At 41.7% G+C, this 17,048-nt stretch overlaps 1 protein-coding gene across 8 annotated transcripts in view; it reads left to right on the top strand.

The window, feature by feature from the left end:
* The first annotated feature begins 3,349 nt into the window (after positions 1–3,349).
* The window catches only part of FCRL5 (Fc receptor like 5), a 36,773-nt gene continuing 23,074 nt past the window's right edge, over positions 3,350–17,048 (top strand). For 4 of the 8 annotated variants that reach the window (XM_033200789.1, XM_033200791.1, XM_033200792.1 and 1 more), the window contains exons 1-7: positions 3,351–3,547; positions 6,388–6,408; positions 7,618–7,872; positions 9,396–9,647; positions 9,928–10,212; positions 11,336–11,614; positions 15,114–15,392. In XM_033200789.1, coding sequence (XP_033056680.1) covers positions 3,517–3,547; positions 6,388–6,408; positions 7,618–7,872; positions 9,396–9,647; positions 9,928–10,212; positions 11,336–11,614; positions 15,114–15,392 — 1,402 coding nt within the window. In that variant the 5' untranslated portion in view covers positions 3,351–3,516. Of the gene's footprint in view, positions 3,548–6,387; positions 6,409–6,974; positions 7,176–7,617; positions 7,873–9,395; positions 9,648–9,927; positions 10,213–11,335; positions 11,615–15,113; positions 15,393–17,048 lie in introns of all 8 variants that reach the window. The other 4 variants (XR_004434501.1, XR_004434502.1, XM_033200790.1 and 1 more) reach the window with 3 other exon arrangements.

The following is a 17,048-nucleotide window of genomic DNA, read 5'->3' on the forward strand; positions in this document are numbered from 1 at the left end:
GCATCCTTTGTAGGGACATGGATGCAGCTGGAAACCATCATTCTTAGCAAACTATCACAAGAAGAGAAAACCAAACACCGCATATTCTCACTCATAGGTGGGAACTGAACAATGAGATCACTTGGACTCGGGAAGGGGAACATCACACACTGGGGCCTATCATGGAGCGGGGGAGGGATTGCATTGGGGAGTTATACATGATATAAATCATGAATTGATGGGTGCTGACGAGTTGATGGGTGCAGCACACCAACATGGCACAAATATACATATGTAACAAACCTGCACGTTATGCACATGTACCCTAGAACTTAAAGTATAATAAAATAAAAATAAAAATAAATAATCATATGATCATACTAATAGAGGCAATAAAAGTAATTACTGAAACAGCATCCATTATTTAGGAAAAAAGAAAAATTTATTAGCAAATTAGAAATATAAGGAAAGGTATTTAGTCTGATACATAGTATTTACCAAAAAAATTACAGAAAATATTATACTTAATATTGAAATATTAAGAGCTTTTTCTGTGAGACTAAGACAGGACGCCTGATATTACCACTTCTCTTTAGTATCATGTTTGAGTTCCTAGTCAGTTCAATAAGTGAGGGAAAAGGAAGTTTAAGTATTAAAAATAAAGAATAAAACTATCATTATATGATTGTGTATGTATGAAATCTAAAATAACCTAAACTATTAGAATTAATAAGTAAATTCAGCAATTTTAGTAGATATTAGAAGATCAGTAAGGCCGGGCATGGTGGCTCACGCCTGTAATCCTTGCACTTTGGAAGGCCAAGGCGGGCAGATCACTTGAGGTCAGGAGTTTGAGACCAGCCTGGCCAACGTGGTGAAACCTCATCTCTACTAAAAATACAAAAATTAGCTGGGTGTGGTTGCAGACACCTATAATCCCAGCTACTCAGGAGGCTAAGGCAGGAGAGTCGCTTGAACCTGGGAGGTGGAGGTTGCAATGAGCCAAGATCACACCAGTGCACTCCAGCCTGGGGGACAAGAGCGAAACTCCATCTCAAAAAAATAAAAATAAAAATGGTGGTCAGTAAAACAAAAAACTATTCTATTTCTATATACCAATTATACATTTAGAAAAAAAATCTAATGATGTTACTTACAATATCATCAAAAACATATCAATAACCTAAGGATAAACCTACCAAAAGATATACTTTCCACAGTCAAAGCTACAGAAAATTACTGAAAGAATGTCAAGTTGACCTAAATAAATGAGGGGATATTTTATGTTTATGGATTGAGAGACTCAATCTCTTCTAATTTATACAAATTAACTTATAAATCCAATGCAATCCCAGTTATTAAAAGTCTTCTAGGCTTTTGGGGAGAGAGGGAGCAGGAATTGACAAGGTGATTTTCAAACGTACAGAAAAATACAAAGAGCCAAAAATAGCCATAACAATTTTGAAGAAGAGTAGCATTTTATGACTTAATCTATCAGTTAATAAGCATTATTTTAAAGCAACAATAATTAGAACAGTGTGGTATTGGCATGAGGACAGGCAAAATAGACTAATGGACATGAAAGAAATTTCCAAAAATAGACCCAAAAATAGACCTACATGGCTTTTTGTTTTATAACAAAGGTGAAATTGCACTGTATTGTGGAAAAAATTAACTTTTAATAAATAGGGCTGGGTAAATTATCTATATTTACATTAAAAGTGAATATAAACACTCATACTGTACACAAAAATCAATTGTAACGCTATTATAAATATAAAATAAATGGTAAAAAAAAAATAAAGTTTCTAGAAGATAACCTGGGAGAGTATCTTTATGATATTAGAGTAGACGAACTTTCTTAGAAGGGATACAAAAATCTCTAACCATAAAAGAGAAGATTGATAAACTGGACTATGTCAAAGTTAGAATGGTTGTCCATCAAAAGGCACTATCAATGAGCAAAGAAGCAAGCCACAGACTGAAGGAAGACATTTGCAATACATATATCCAACAAGGGTTTATATTCAGAGTTTAAAATAGCTACAAAACAGGAAGAGAAAGACTGAAAGTTAAGAGAAAAATGAGGAAATATTTGAACAAGATTGTACATAAAAAGGATATCTACATCACCGATTAGACTATGAAAAAATGCTCATTCTCAAATTCACCAGAGACATACAAATTAAAACCACATTGAGCTCATTCTAGCAGAATGGCCAAATTTTACTAGATGACAATACGAATATCGGCAAGAATTTTAGAACAATGGTAACTCTCATACATTGGTTGGTGAGTGTGGTGGGAATTGGCGCAACCACTTTGGAAAATAATTTGGTAATACTTCCTAAACTGAATATATGCACACCTTATGAGCCAGGAATTCCACTCCCAGGTATACACCCAACAGAATTATGTGCACACATGCCCCAAGAAATGTATACAAGAATATTCATAGCAGCACTATTTGTTTTAGCACAAAAAGTAGGCAAAGACTCTGTGTTCCCTTTGAAATTCTCCTCTTGTACTTAGATGAATTAATCTCTATTCACTCCTGTAACCCCTGTATGATTTTCTTGCCTCAGGGTGCAGTGGGGCAGATGTGACATAATATACCTAAGGTGATGTGCATTTGTAGATATAAAATTAAATGCCCCCTTAGGAAGACCAAGGTATGGGCCCAGAGAGAAAGGGTGGGAAATTATTTGAAAGAAAGAAACTGGCACTCCTCATGGTAGCTGATGTCTTAGGAACCTCTGTTGATCAGTATACCAGGATGGAAACTTGACTTTTAGAAAATCATGAGAGCTATACATTCACATGGTGATTTTTTTAAAAAAATCAAACAGTACAGAAATACATAAAATATATTGTCTTCTTCCCACCTATTGCTCCTCAAACATAATCAGTATTTTTGTGTGTACGTTCCAGGAAAAAAAAAGTATACTTAAAAGAGTTGATGTACACATATATCCTATTTTTAATATTTACCCAATGGGATAATACTACAAAACTAACCTATATCTCACTTTTATTCTCTTCACATCAAACAAGGTGGTCTTGTCTTCTTGGCATGTTCAGATTTACCTTATTCTTTAATGATTGCTTGTCATTGTACGGAAGAATCAGAATATTCTTAAACAGTCCCCATATTGTGGTTTTTTTTGTTTTATTTCCAGTGTTTAGGCAATAATGAATGCTACAATAAACGTTCTTATAGAACTCTCTTCAGATACTTCCTTCAGGGTAATTTCCCAATAGCAAAAATGTAGGGTCAAGGGTATTTGATTTTTTAAAACCTTAACTTTTTTTTTTCTTTGATCATCGGACAGGAAACTCTGATTAGTAGCTGAAGATGGGTATTCCCACTTCCTTTTTTCTAATTCACTAATGTATTCTGCTGTTTTTGAGAGTGCAACTTCTCAGATGTGCTCCTTGGAGCTGGTGTGCAGTGTCCTGAGTGTAAGATCAAGTTCAAACCTGTTATTCCTGAGAAAACTTCTCTTTTGATCTCCGCCCTTGGTGGTCCAGGTCTTCATGCTGCTGTGGGTGATATTACTGGTCCTGGGTGAGTAAAAGGGCTCACGATGGGCCCTGGGTGGGGTCGGGACAGCTTCTCTCTCCACTACAGGCCTGGTCCTTTCTTCGGCACAGCCCCTGCTGAGAGAACCTTTCCTACATTAGGAGACTGTGTTTTTGAACTTTACTCTGTAGCTCAGGGCTTTCTCTTGAGGCTGAAGAAAATGGCCACAGCTGGAAGGAATTTTCAATCTTACAGAGTAGGAAACCACAGTAACCACAACAGTTAAAATTTCATTTATTTTTTTCTCTAAAAAGAACTTCATGAAGTCCAGAAAATGTTTCATGTTTGTTTGTTCATATCGTCTTATTCACAGAAGAGCCCACTCTCCTCTCTGTAGAGGAGATGTATTTACTCCTTGTATGACAAGGCCAGATCCTGGTCCCGAGCATGAGAGGGCAAGATTTCTAACAAGAAAGACAGCTCTTTCTCCGGCACATAATTGCAAAACACTACAGCGATGAGCTGATTAAGAACATGGTGTGGAAGAGAGGGGTAGGTGGACAAAGCAAGGACAAGTCTAAAGCACATGACTTTCTCTTTGTCCCTCTGGGTGTGCATAAGTCTCTATCAACTCATATGTGCGAACTGGTTGATTTTTACTAAAGTTTAAATATTAGAATTAAATATGCTTATTTATTTGTTCAGCAAATGTGTTTAGTCATATCTATGCACAGTATTGTACCAGGTGCTGAACAATGAGAGTCCATAGGAAACACTATGTCTGTGTTCTGGAAGGTAATGACATAGAAGGGCTCCCAGCAAGGCCAATGTACTTTCAAGCAGCTACGCAACAAGATCCCAGTTAAGTTATTGTCCAGGCAAAGTTACCAATGAATGCTGTAGGCAGATAATAAATTGTATTCAAAATAGCTAGTGAAGACTTCATGAAACTTAGAGGTGAGTAGGAGCTAGAAGAGCAGAAATGGAGCAGGCATGATATAAGAAAGGAGGACCCCAAAGTTGGAAGGTGCATGGACTATAATTCCTGAAGTAGGAACACATCTCAATTATGGCCCCACACATTGTGGGTAATGGCCAGGTCCTGAGCATGAGAGGGCAAAGTTTATAACACGGGCTCTGGGGTCAAACAGGATCTAGGTTCAAAACTTCATCCTGCCACCCACTGGCTACCAGATTCCTGGTCTATAAGATGGGGTTAATCCTAGCACTTACCTCATAGGGTTATTGACATGGTTATATGAAATAACCTATGTAAATGCAGACCATATAGAAACCACTCACAAAAATATTAGCTTCATTTAAAACAATGCAAAGACCAAAGAAGCCAAAATATTCAGGTGAATGGTGAATAATTTGTTGTTCTCAGTAAAACACTTAAGTTTGGATAAGTCTCCAACAGCCTCATGTGGACAGGGATGATGTGTCTCTCACACACTCCTGGATTTCTATTGCCTTGCTCTGGAGCATGATTGGCATTCCAAAAATCTGTTGAATAAATAAATCAAGCCATATGCAGAATATCTATTAAATTGATAAACACGCCAGTTTTGTGTCCTCTCTCTCTTCATTACCCATTTCTCAAATCTCTATTCTTCTATCTCTACATTATTAACCTAGTTCTTTAATTAATTCATTATACAACAAAAATATATTTAGTGAATATTAAAGGAACATCTTTTATATGCCAGTCACTGTTATAGGTCTTAGAGGATATATGGTGAACATAAGAGAAGTCCTAGGTCTCACAGAGCTTGCATTATAGAGAAGGGAAAATAAACAAGCAGATAATGAAGATAATTTTGGAAAAACACTCTGAAAAAAATTACACATTACCATCTCTTGGGCTGAGTATCAGGTCTAAATAATCTGAGCCTCAGTTTATTGTTTAAAAATTAGGCATGATGATAATGAGCCCTTGGATTCAATGATCTCATGAAAAGAGTATAGCCTGGAGTCTGGTGCCCAAGGAAGGCTTAATTCATGTCCATTTCCTTGCCCTGCCTTCTAATCAGTCTCCCTGCTTCATATTATCCCATTAAATTCTGTCCACTGACAGAGTGCTCCATCAAAGTTTCAAATTCTAACCTTGTCAATCTCCTCCTTGAAACCATTCCATGACTCTTTATGACTTTTTAATAAAATTAGAACCACTTACTCAGGCCCTGCATGCTTCTCTTACCTTATTTCCCCCAACCCTCCCAACTCCTGAGCACCAGTGTCATTTCTCCACCTCTGTGCCCTTTCTACCTTTATTACCCTCCCCATCGCCTCTTACCACACACAAATGCTAACGTCCACCTGCAGACTCATGTTCTCACTCACAGTTTTGTGAAGTATCATCTCCTTCAGGTACCTTCAAGGATCCACCCATCCTGTTCAACACATGTACACACTCTACACACCTCTACAAACACACATATATCCTACACACTGGGCTAGGTGGCCCTTCTGCCCCCAACATACCCCATGTGTATTTCTGTTATTGCACTTACACCCTGTGTTATATTATTTTATATCGTGTTTCTCTTTTTCCACTAGTCAACTTCTTGACGGCAGATACCATTTTTAAAGTACATTGTAAAAGTCCAAATACCATGCCATATATATGTATATAATATATGTGTGTATATATATGTGTGTGTATATATATCTGTATATATATATGTATATATGTTTTTGTGTATATGTGTGTGTATATATCTCTGTGTATATATATACACATTGATGAATAATTATTAGAGTTTTTAAATGAATTTTTTAAAGGGACAAGTAATACCTGCATGGGTAAAAAAAAAAGTGGAATTATCTTCTTCAAACAAAATAATCGTGGTTCTGTGCTCATCTCTGGCTCTTATTTTTTGCAGCTCCTGTCAGTGGACAGTTTGGTGAGTTCTCCTGTCTTTGACTCTTCAGCGTCTCTAGTTAAGAGTGTCTCTTCCTAATAAATAGAAAACATTTGTGATGGCTGCCTGAGATCTCTAATATCTCCTGTTTTCTCACTGAGGTCAGCAGGGATTTGAAAGTGATGCCTGGTTTTTTGGCATCTCCCAAGGGCCAGGAGAGCTCCACGGTCACCCTCTGACCCTCCCAGGGGGAAGGGGTGAATACCCAAGCAGCTCCTGGCCTTTGCTAAGCCCTGCATTTACTGTTATTGCCAACAGATCCCATTTAGCCAGGCAGGACATCTTCAACTCCATGGCAAGTGTGCTGGACTCAGAATAGGATCCTCTCCAATCAGCAAGCCAGAAAAATCCCCGAAAACATCCCACTGTACTGATGCCAGCAGGAATGCTGCATTCTCTGCAGCTTTGGAGTAAAATCCTCCTGGACATCCAACAACTGGGTCCTCACAAAAAAGAAAGGCACAGAAAGGGGAGAGAGGGAAGAAGACAAGTTATCTGCATCCCACATTTAATTAGTTCTGGCTCTTACTGCCATTCCTTTTGCTCAGAGTGGATGATGGAGAACCCAGGAGTAGCAAGAACCCTCTACAACCCCTCTCCTTGTCCGAATCAGTGGTCCCAGTTGTAACCTTGTCCTAGTCACCTCTGGATGCCAGTGAGTGACTTGCCCCTTCCTTGCTCTGCCACAATTAGCTATGATGGCGTTCTTCTGGGCATTTGAATCACCATCTACAAAATGAAGATGTTAGGTAAATTGAGCTCTCGAGGTTTTCTCAGTGACAAATCTTAAGATAATATGATTTATTCTCTTAGGGAAAGTGCAAAATTTTGATTTTAACATCACCTTTGGAGTTTCTTATGAGTGTTTGAACATGATGAAATGGCAGCGCAGCATTGATTTTCTCTGGGACCCACTTCCATGTAAGGCTACCTAACTGTGATATTTGACGGTGAATCCTGCTGGTGTCACTCTCCTGAAATCATTTTGCCCATTGCCATCCCCTGGGCAATTTCTCCCTTGGGTGAGGTGAGGGCCACTGGCTGACAGGGAGCTTTGAGCTATCAGTGACCCTCCCCGAGGACCTCTTTCAGCTCCTCCAAACCCAGGTCCTTCAAGCTATGCAGCAGGAGGCCCTGAGGCTGGGCCTGCAGGTGCCTCCACCTCAGACTCCTTTTCTCTTTCCTCTTCAGCAAGGATACACAAGTCCATTATTTTCCTCCAGCCTCCATGGACCACAGTCTTCCAAGGAGAGAGAGTGAATCTGATTTGCAAGGGATTTCGCTTCTACTCATCACAAAAAACAAAATGGTACTATCGGTACCGTGGGAAAGAAATATCAAGAGAAACCCAAAAAAATACCCTTGAGGTTCAGGAATCTGGAGAGTACAGATGCGAGGCCCAGGGCTCCCCTCTCAGTAGCCCTGTGTACTTGGACTTTTCTTCAGGTGAGAGAGCATGAAAGATGCACCAACTTTCGAAATCAATTCAGCCCATGTTTCTCTCTAGCTGTTATTACTGTTTACTTCCGACCCTTCATGAGTGGACAATTTTATTTCACACTGTAGTAAGACAGGGAGAGAGTAAAAAGCTCAGAATACAACCAGACAGGGAATGGAATTAGCTGCTTAATTTTAAACATTCAAATGAATAAAATTTTTACTTGAGTGGATTAATGTCTCTGCACCTGTGGTTCTTGAAGTTTGATTTGAGTGAGAAAGCCTGGGCAGCTTATCAATCATACAGACACTCAGGACCTACCTAAGCTTATTCAATCAAAATCTATAGAAGTGAGGTCCATTAATTTGCATTTTTTACAAGATTCTCGGGTACCAGAAAGCCTGAGGACTAATTTATTTGAATGGTTCCTGAATCGTTTTTTGGTTTTGTTTTGTTTTGTTTTGTTGTTTGAGATGGAATCTCGCTCTGTCACCCAGGCTGGAGTGCAGTGGCGTTATCTCGGCTCACTGCAACTTCCGTCTCCCGGGTTCAAGCAATTCTCCCACCTCAGTATCCCTGGTAAGTAAGACTACAAGAGCCCGCCATCACGCCTGGCTAATTTTTGTATTCTTAGTAGAGATGGGGTTTCCTCATGCTGCCCAGGCTAATGCTGAACTCCTGGGCTCAAGTGATCTGCTCACCTGGGCCTCTCAAAGTGCTGGGATTACAGGTATGAGCAACAGCACCTGGCCTCTATGTATAGTTTTAAGCCATATTATTTACTTGGAATACTAAGTGGCAGGAGAATTGTTCATACTTATGGGTACTTAATACATAGGTAGATAAATATGCAGAGAAAGAAAGATAAAGGAAGAGACATTTCCTTTTTTGTCCTAAAGCCACCTGTTTTGAAGTTGAAGTTATATCATTTTTTAAGGTAGTGGGAGCAGTGTACTAGCAAGGAATAAACAAAATGCTTATACTCTTTGACTTAACAATTCCTCTTTTAAGAATTTACCTACTGAAAAAACCATAGATGTACACCCCTGAAAACGGCAGACCTTAACATGGTTTAAAAAAAGAATAGTCATTAAAGAAATTGCATTACTGCCAGTGAAGGAAAACTTTATGAACATTAAAAATCAGGTTCAATAATGATACTAATGACATAGGAAAGTGTTCATAGCATAGTAAGTGAAAGGAAAGTTATCAAATCTACAAATATTATTATTATTCCATAAAAGAAATACACATGAGCTCTCAAGTACTTGAAAGTGGAAGAGAAAGCTGGAAAAACATATGCCAAAATGTGGGTGGTGAGATGATAGGTGATTTTACCTACATTTCTGCTTTTCAACTATTCTCAAGGTATATGTGTTCATTTCTAAATCAGAAAAAAAGAAATGATAATTATTTTAAGAGTTCTTTTTCCCAACCCATTTTTTTAAAAATGAAATCTACTTGGAAAAACAATGAAAAGAAAGGGGAAACAATGGGATGCACCAAATAACTGTTATTGTGTTTCTCATAGCTTCGCTGATCCTGCAAGCTCCACTTTCTGTGTTTGAAGGAGACTCTGTGGTTCTGAGGTGCCAGGCAAAGGCGAAAGTGACACTGAATACTACTATTTACAAGAATGATAATGTCCTGGCATTCCTTAATAGAAGAACTGACTTCCATATTCCTCATGCAAGTCTCAAGGACAATGGTGCATATCGCTGTACTGGTTATAAGGAAACTTGTTGCCCTGTTTCTTCCAACACAGTCAAAATCCAAGTCCAAGGTAAAGCATTATTTTGTGAAGTGAGTTGGTCAAAAGGAGACTCCTTGGGGTCACAGAGATAGAACAGAAGGAAAAGGGTGGACTGGAATACCACTAAACTACAGGCCACATTCCTGCAGGGACCAGAGGAAGTATAGTAGTGCTTTGGGCTGAAGGAAGCTAGGGATCAATGACATCCCTTTCTTTGCCTGCTTTTGGATGTGCTGCTGCTTGAAGTTTGTTTTTCTCCAAAGCACTTGCAGCCTCATTGCTCTAGGACTGTTGTGATTCTTCTCTCTAGAGTCATTTACACGTCCAGTTTTGAGAGTCAGCTCCTTCCAGCCCATCAGCGGGAGCCCAGTGACCCTGACCTGTGAGACCTGGCTCTCTCTAGAGAGGTCAGATGTCCCGCTCCAGTTCTGCTTCTTCAGAAATGACCAGATGCTGGGATCAGGCTGGAGCCTCTCCCGGAAGTTCCAGATTACTGCCATGTGGAGTAAAGATTCAGGATCCTACTGGTGTAAGGCAGCAACAATGGATTACAGCATCACATCTAACAGCTTGAGATCCTGGATACAGGTGCAGAGTAAGTGCTGGTGGAATCTGAGATTTGCTGCAGAGAGGGCTAGAAAAGTGGGACAGAGCTGCATATCAGCTTGGGTCACCAGTCTCTGTAGAAAAAACTTGTACCTGTGAGAATGGGAGTTGTGCAAGCAAAGAGACCTTTACTCTTATGGACATCTTAGAAGAGTTTAGACCCAGGAAAATCCAAGAAAAGAAAAGTCTATTTTTTTTTCTTTCAATGCCATTAAATACAAGTCTTTCTTTTCTCTCACAGCCCTCTCTTCCCTGACATCATTTTTTTTTTCTTCTAGGCCCATAGGGATAAGCCTTGGGCTGTGGCATAGCTCTCTGACTCTAGGGTACAGAGGGATCTGTTGTCTCAATTAACATTACTTATTGACAATAACCAATGTGAAAATTTCTGTAGGATACAAAGACAGGTTGCAACATCATAGTTACTCCAAATATGTAATTCTGGAGGTTTACCATTCCCTAGTTATGAGTATAAATATGCACCCCAGATTACATCACCTCCCTTACTAGTATATGACACCATCCTTCCCCCAAAGCTATTGTGGTAGTAACAGTGATGAGGGAAAAACAGCTTCTGTAGAGCCCTGTGTCACCCCTCCACTCATGGCAAACTCCAGGCTCACTTCTAAGGAGACAATGTGATCATCACCAGAGTAGGAGTCAGGACACCAACTCTGGCCCTGGCTGGCCCTAAACAGCCAACACAGGCAGGTCTCCTCGTCTCTCTCTGACTCAGTTTTCTCACCTGTAAATAAAGAATGTCAGTCTGGGCCAAGGGAGAGAGTAGGAGCAGGAGAAAAAGCTCTAGAAGACTATGCTAATCTTTAAGGAAAAACTACCAACAGCAAATAAATCCCTGAGGCCAATGCAAGTGAAGGAGAAATGAACAGGAATAGGAAAGAAGACTCATAATAATTGGGCACTCCAGGTGCAACGTTCCATAGTCATAGGGCAGAGGGAAGGAGCAAGAAACAGGTGCAGGAAATGGTGTGTGGTTCTGATGGCAGCAAGGTAAGGGTGGAGACTGGAGACTGGGCATTTGCATTGGCCATGCCTTGGAATCTACAGTAAGAGGTAAAAGCAATTCTTGACTAATTTTTTCTCTTCCTCAGTCCCCGCATCTCATCCTGTCCTCACTCTCAGCCCTGAAAAGGCTCTGAATTTTGAGGGAACCAAGGTGACACTTCACTGTGAAACCCAGGAAGATTCTCTGCGCACTTTGTACAGGTTTTATCATGACGGTGTTCCCCTGAGGCACAAGTCAGTCCGCTGTGAAAAGGGAGCATCCATCAGCTTCTCACTGACTACAGAGCATTCAGGGAACTACTACTGCACAGCTGACAATGGCCATGGTGCCAAGCCCAGTGAGGCTGTGAGCCTGTCAGTCACTGGTAAGCCCTGGGTTCCTGCCAATCACCCACCCCTGGCCAAGAGTCCTGTCTCACCCCGCCCTTCAGAAGTCAGCATGTACCTTCCAGTATCCCAGGTTTCTTTCTTGGGAAAACCTAATGTCCTCCTCCACTCTCTGGCTCACTGAACCAGCTGTCTGCCTCTTGAGTCTCGTTGCATTGCAATCTGGGTGTCTTCATACCCCTGCCTGATGGTGCAGTGGCTTTCTCTCCCCTGGTCACCAATTTCTGAGAAACCAGGTGCTTTTCTTGTGCTTTCCACTTGTCCTCTGGCTCCCCAGATGTCTGATTTTCATTCACTATATTATTCTCAGTAGACACAGACTCAATTTCCAGGAGCACAGAGGTATCTCCTGTTCTGTTAATATCAGACATTAATCAATAAACCAGAGGCAAAGACATGTAAGACACAAAGACAAGTCTCTGGATCATAGTTAACCCAGCATGTCCTTCTTGCTCAAGCCTTTTTTGGAGTTGATTGGGCAGTAGGTAAGAAAGGCACAGGCAATGGTGGGCTTGGGGCAGGCCAGGAGAAAGTTTCACCTCTGCTTGCTTGGCTTAATGCCCTCAGAGCTATTCAGGTACCAGTTCAGCTGCCAATGAGTTATGACATCAAAAGGCTTCCATTGAGCTTTGGATCTTAATTTTGAACCATCCATGCATGACTGAATGCCAGGTCCAATGTTGAAGGAGACAGTGTGATTTGGGCCTGTACTGGTGACAGAGAGTCCAGTCTTGGTTGGGCCTGGAAGCAACATCAGTTTTCTCTCCTGTAAAACAGTAATACAAGCTTGGAAGACAAGCAAGAATCCAGTCCCTCCCACAGGGATGTGTGAGATCATAAAGGAGAGGACCAGGGAACCCAAGGGGAGACATCAAATGACATAGAAAGAGAATAGTGTCCCTGACATTCAGAGGCCCAAGGAAAATGGAGACAGTGACATCATGATCAAACATGCTCAGAGCTGTATCAAATTCTATTCAGTGATTCATTCCTTCACCTAATAAATACTGATTGCATATATTCCATGAACCAGACTTTACTGACATCTAAGGATGCATCTAAGACTACACTAACCTGGTCCTGCTCACACAGTTCATAGGGGCTAATGGCAAATGCAGACAAGTAATAGAGAAAACATCAACCTGAGGATAGAAGTGCCTGGTGGCTGCAAGAGCAGAAGGAAAGGCATGCCAATCTGAATTGGGAAGAGAAAAAATTTCTTGGAAGAACTCATGTGTGAGTTGAGATCTGAGGATGAGTGGGAACATTTCAGGAGAAGAGGATTGTGGTGAGGGAGGGAGGACATGATCCAGGAACTGGAGGGGCAGTCGGTTCTTGATGATTGCGGCGTAGACTGAACAGTGGAGAAAGGTAGGATAAGATTGCAGAGAAAGGTATGGTTAGACCATACTTAGAAGCAGAGTAAGGGCTTGGGCCATATTCTGCAGGGCAATCTGGGCTCCATGAATGGTTTAAATCTTGGGGAAAACCACTCCAGCAGCACAGTGAGGAACGAGTCATAGAGCAGCCAGTTTGGGGAGCAGCCAGGAGTGAAGGGGAGGGCTCATCAAGAGAATGTCCAGTTGGACAACACCCCCAGGCCAGTCCCAGTAGAACTGGGACTTAAGAAGGAAGGACTCTGGCCGAGGCAAGAGGCACTGTGAGAGTGTGCCCCACTGTCACCAAGGGCAGACTGTGTTCTAAGCAGAAGAGAGGGAGCTGGTTTGGATAAGGCAAAGCTAAGAGACGATGGAAGATAAAAACTGAGTCACATCCAGTGAATTTTGCCACAAAGTACTCTTTGGCAGATGACAGAGTAGAATCAGAATACCTGGGTTTGACTGCTGCCTCTTCACTTACTAGCTGTGTGACTCACCCACTTGGGTCCTCAGCATCTTCATCTGTGAAGTAGGGACAACAATTGTACCCACCTCAATGAATTGCTTTGATGATTAAATAAGTGTCTCTCTATATATCAATACTTACAAATTACATCCAACAAATACACACACACCAGAACTTAAAGACACCATAGTGTCATTATAACAAACATCTATTTTATTATTTTTATCATTATCACAATAATTATATTCAGAAACATGAAAATCCACTTTAGTAGATTGTTGGGGATAAAATCTGAGTTGTAATGGACAAAACATGCATATGAGATATGAGATAAAGAAGTAGAGATGTTAAAGGTAGGTCACTTCTTCCAGAAGACTGACTACAGAAAGGTGGAGAAACCGACTGTGAGGAACTTCAAATGCAAATGGGGTTGTTTTTCTATTGTCTGATGGTTTTTTTTTTTTTTTAACATGGAGCGGGTTACACACATGCAAATGGTGTTTGCAAGAAGCCAGTAGAGGTAAGAATGCTTTATCTAGAACAGAGGCAGGTGTGCACAGGATGAAGAGACAGAAGAAAATCCCCCTAGGCAGGCCAAGGAGGGCTCTTCCGTGGTCTCAGGGCACAGGACGGAGTGAGGAGCTGCTGTGGGTAAGGGTGTGGTTCTGCTGGTGGAAAGACAAGGAAATTCTTTGAGAGCAACATCTCTGCACGAGAGAGGCAGATCATACAACAAGGGGAGCTGGGAGAGGAGAAAAGACAAGAGGTCTGGTGGAAAAGGAAGAGACAGGGAATGACTAGCGTAGAGGACAGGGGAGCCGGTGAGAGCAGCCTGGGAAGTGGCTGGGTCACCCTGTGGGTAGGTGGAGCCTGGAGACTGTGGACTGGAGACTGAACATCTGCACTGGAGAAACGTTGAATCTGTGAACCAAAACCTATCTGAGATAGGTCTCAATCAATTTGGATAGTATATTTTGCCATGGTTAAGGATATGTGCCCCGGATTCAGCTACCTGCCTTCTCCAAAGATGATTTTGAGGGTTTCAATATTTAGAGGTGAAAGGGCAGACATTGGAGAAAAAGGAAGACATTTTTTTAAAAGTATGTGTAAAAAACAAACAGTTGCATTCTTTTGAGTCTTTGATCAGTCTTTAGCAGAATACACAATTTACATGTGAGAGAGGGGCAGAGGAATAGTCAATGCTGTCTTCCTCTAGCCCAGTGAATCTGCATTTTTAAATCAGGGAAACAATCAGATATGCATTTGTCTCCTATAAGCAGGGAAGACTGAAAGTTCTGTCTTTTGTCCTGCACCTGTGAAAATCAGCTATCAATTTACATTGTTAGGGTAAAACAGAACCATTTAAAACAGAACCATTTCAGGGTAAAGATCGTGGGGCCCACAAAGAAATATTTCAGTGGACAAATTTTGAGGGAGGTATGTAGCTTTTAAAAAAGTCTTTGAAGTTATCTTATTAAGGAATAAAATAAAAGGCAGGTTTGCCTGAAACAGTTCTCAGCTTGACTTTTCCCTTTGGCTTAATGATTTGGGGTTCCCAAGATTTATTTTCCTTTTACAAAATCAACAGCAAGCGGCAGAAACAAATCTTGACTAATTTTTTCTCTCTCTCAGTCCCTGTGTCTCGTCCTGTCCTCACCCTCAGCTCTGCTGAGGACCTGATTTCTGAGGGAGCCAAGGTGACACTTCACTGTGAAGCCCAGAGAGGTTCACTCCCCATCATGTACCAGTTTCATCATGAGGATGCCGCCCTGGGGAATAGGTCGGCCCACTCTGCAAGAGGAGTGTCCATCAGCTTCTCTCTGACTGCAGAGCATTCAGGGAACTACTACTGCACAGCTAACAATGGCTTTGGCCCCCAGCACAGTGAGGCAGTGAGCCTCTCCGTCACTGGTAAGCCCTGGGTTCCTGGCAATCACCCACCCCTGGCCAAGAGTCCTCTCTCACCCAGTCCTTCAGAAGTCAGCATGTACTTTCCAGTATCTTCTGTTTCTTTCTTGGGACAACCTAATGTCCTCCTTCACTCTCTGGCTCACTGAACCTGCTGTCCACCACTTTCAGCCTTGTCTCATTGCAGTCTGGATGCCTTCCTACCCCTGCCTCATGATGCAGCAGCTTTCTCTTCCCTGCTCCTCAAATTCTGAGCAACCAATTGCTTTTCTTGTGCTCTCCACTTGTCCTGTAGATCTGCCAGATGCCTGGTTTTCATTTACTAAATTATTCTTAGTAGATATAGACTCAGACTCAGTTCCCAGGAGCACAGAAATGTCCCCTGTCTGGTTAATATCAGACATCAATGAATAACCAGATGCAATATCATGTGAGACACAAAGACAAGTCACTGGATCATAGTCAACCCAACATGTCTCCCTTGCTCAAGCCTTGTTTACAGTTGATTGGGCAGTAGGTAAGAAAGGCACAGGCCGCGGCAGGCTGGGAGCAGGCCAGGAGACAGCTTCACCTCCAGTTGCTTGGCTTAATGCCCTCACGGCTATTCAGGTAGCTGGCAAACAGTTATGACATCAAAGAGGTTTCCTTTGAGCTTTGGATCTCAATTTTGAACCATCCACGTGTGGCTAAATGGCCAGGTCCAATGTCAAAGGAGACAGTGTGATTTGGGCCTATACTGGAGACAAAGAGTCCAGTGTTTGTTGGGCCTGGAAGTGGCCTCAGTTTCCTCTCTTGTAAAACAATAATACCAGCTCAGAAAACAAGCAAGAATCCAGTCCCTCCCACATGGATGTGTGAGATTATAAAGGAGAGGACCAGGGAACCCAGGGGGAGACATCAAATGACATAGAAAAAAAGCAATGTCCCTAACATTCAGAGTCCCAAGGAAAGTGGAGACAGTGACATCATGATCAAACACACTCAGAGATGTTTAAAGTCCTATTCAAAGACTCACTTCTTCACCTAATAAATACTGATTGCATATATTCCATGGACCAGACTATACTGACATCTAAGGATGCGTCTAAGACTACACTAACCTGGTCCTGCCCACACAGTTCATAGGGGCTAATGGCAAATGCAGACAAGTAATAGAGAAAACATCAACCTAAAGTTAGAAGTACCTGGTGGCTACAGGAGAAGATGGAAAGGCATCCAATCCGAGCTGGGAAGTGAGAAAACAATTCTTGGAATTTGAGATAAGACCTGAAGGAGAAGGGTGTTGTGGTGAGGGAGGGAGGACACTTTCCAGGAACTGGAGAGGGGTCAGTTCTTGATGACTGAAGCATAGACAGAACAGTGGAGAAAGGAAGGACAAGGTTGAGGAAGACGACATCATTAGAACCTACTTAGAAGCAGAGTAAGGGCTTGGGTCGTATTCTGCAGGGCAATCTGGGCTCCATGAAGGTTTTAAATGTTGGGGAAAACCACTCCAGCAGTACAGTGAGGATCAGGTCATAGAGCAACCTGTTTGAGGAGCAGCCAGGAGTGAAGGAGAGGGCCCAACAAGGGAGTGTCCAGTGGGACAGAACCCCCAGTCTAGTCCCAGTAGAGGAGATGAGACATGAGAAGGAAGGCCTCTGGCTGAGGGAAAAGGCA

The sequence above is a fragment of the Trachypithecus francoisi genome, unplaced genomic scaffold (genome assembly GCF_009764315.1).
Source record: "Trachypithecus francoisi isolate TF-2019V2 unplaced genomic scaffold, Tfra_2.0 Lachesis_group5, whole genome shotgun sequence".
NCBI lineage: Eukaryota > Metazoa > Chordata > Mammalia > Primates > Cercopithecidae > Trachypithecus > Trachypithecus francoisi.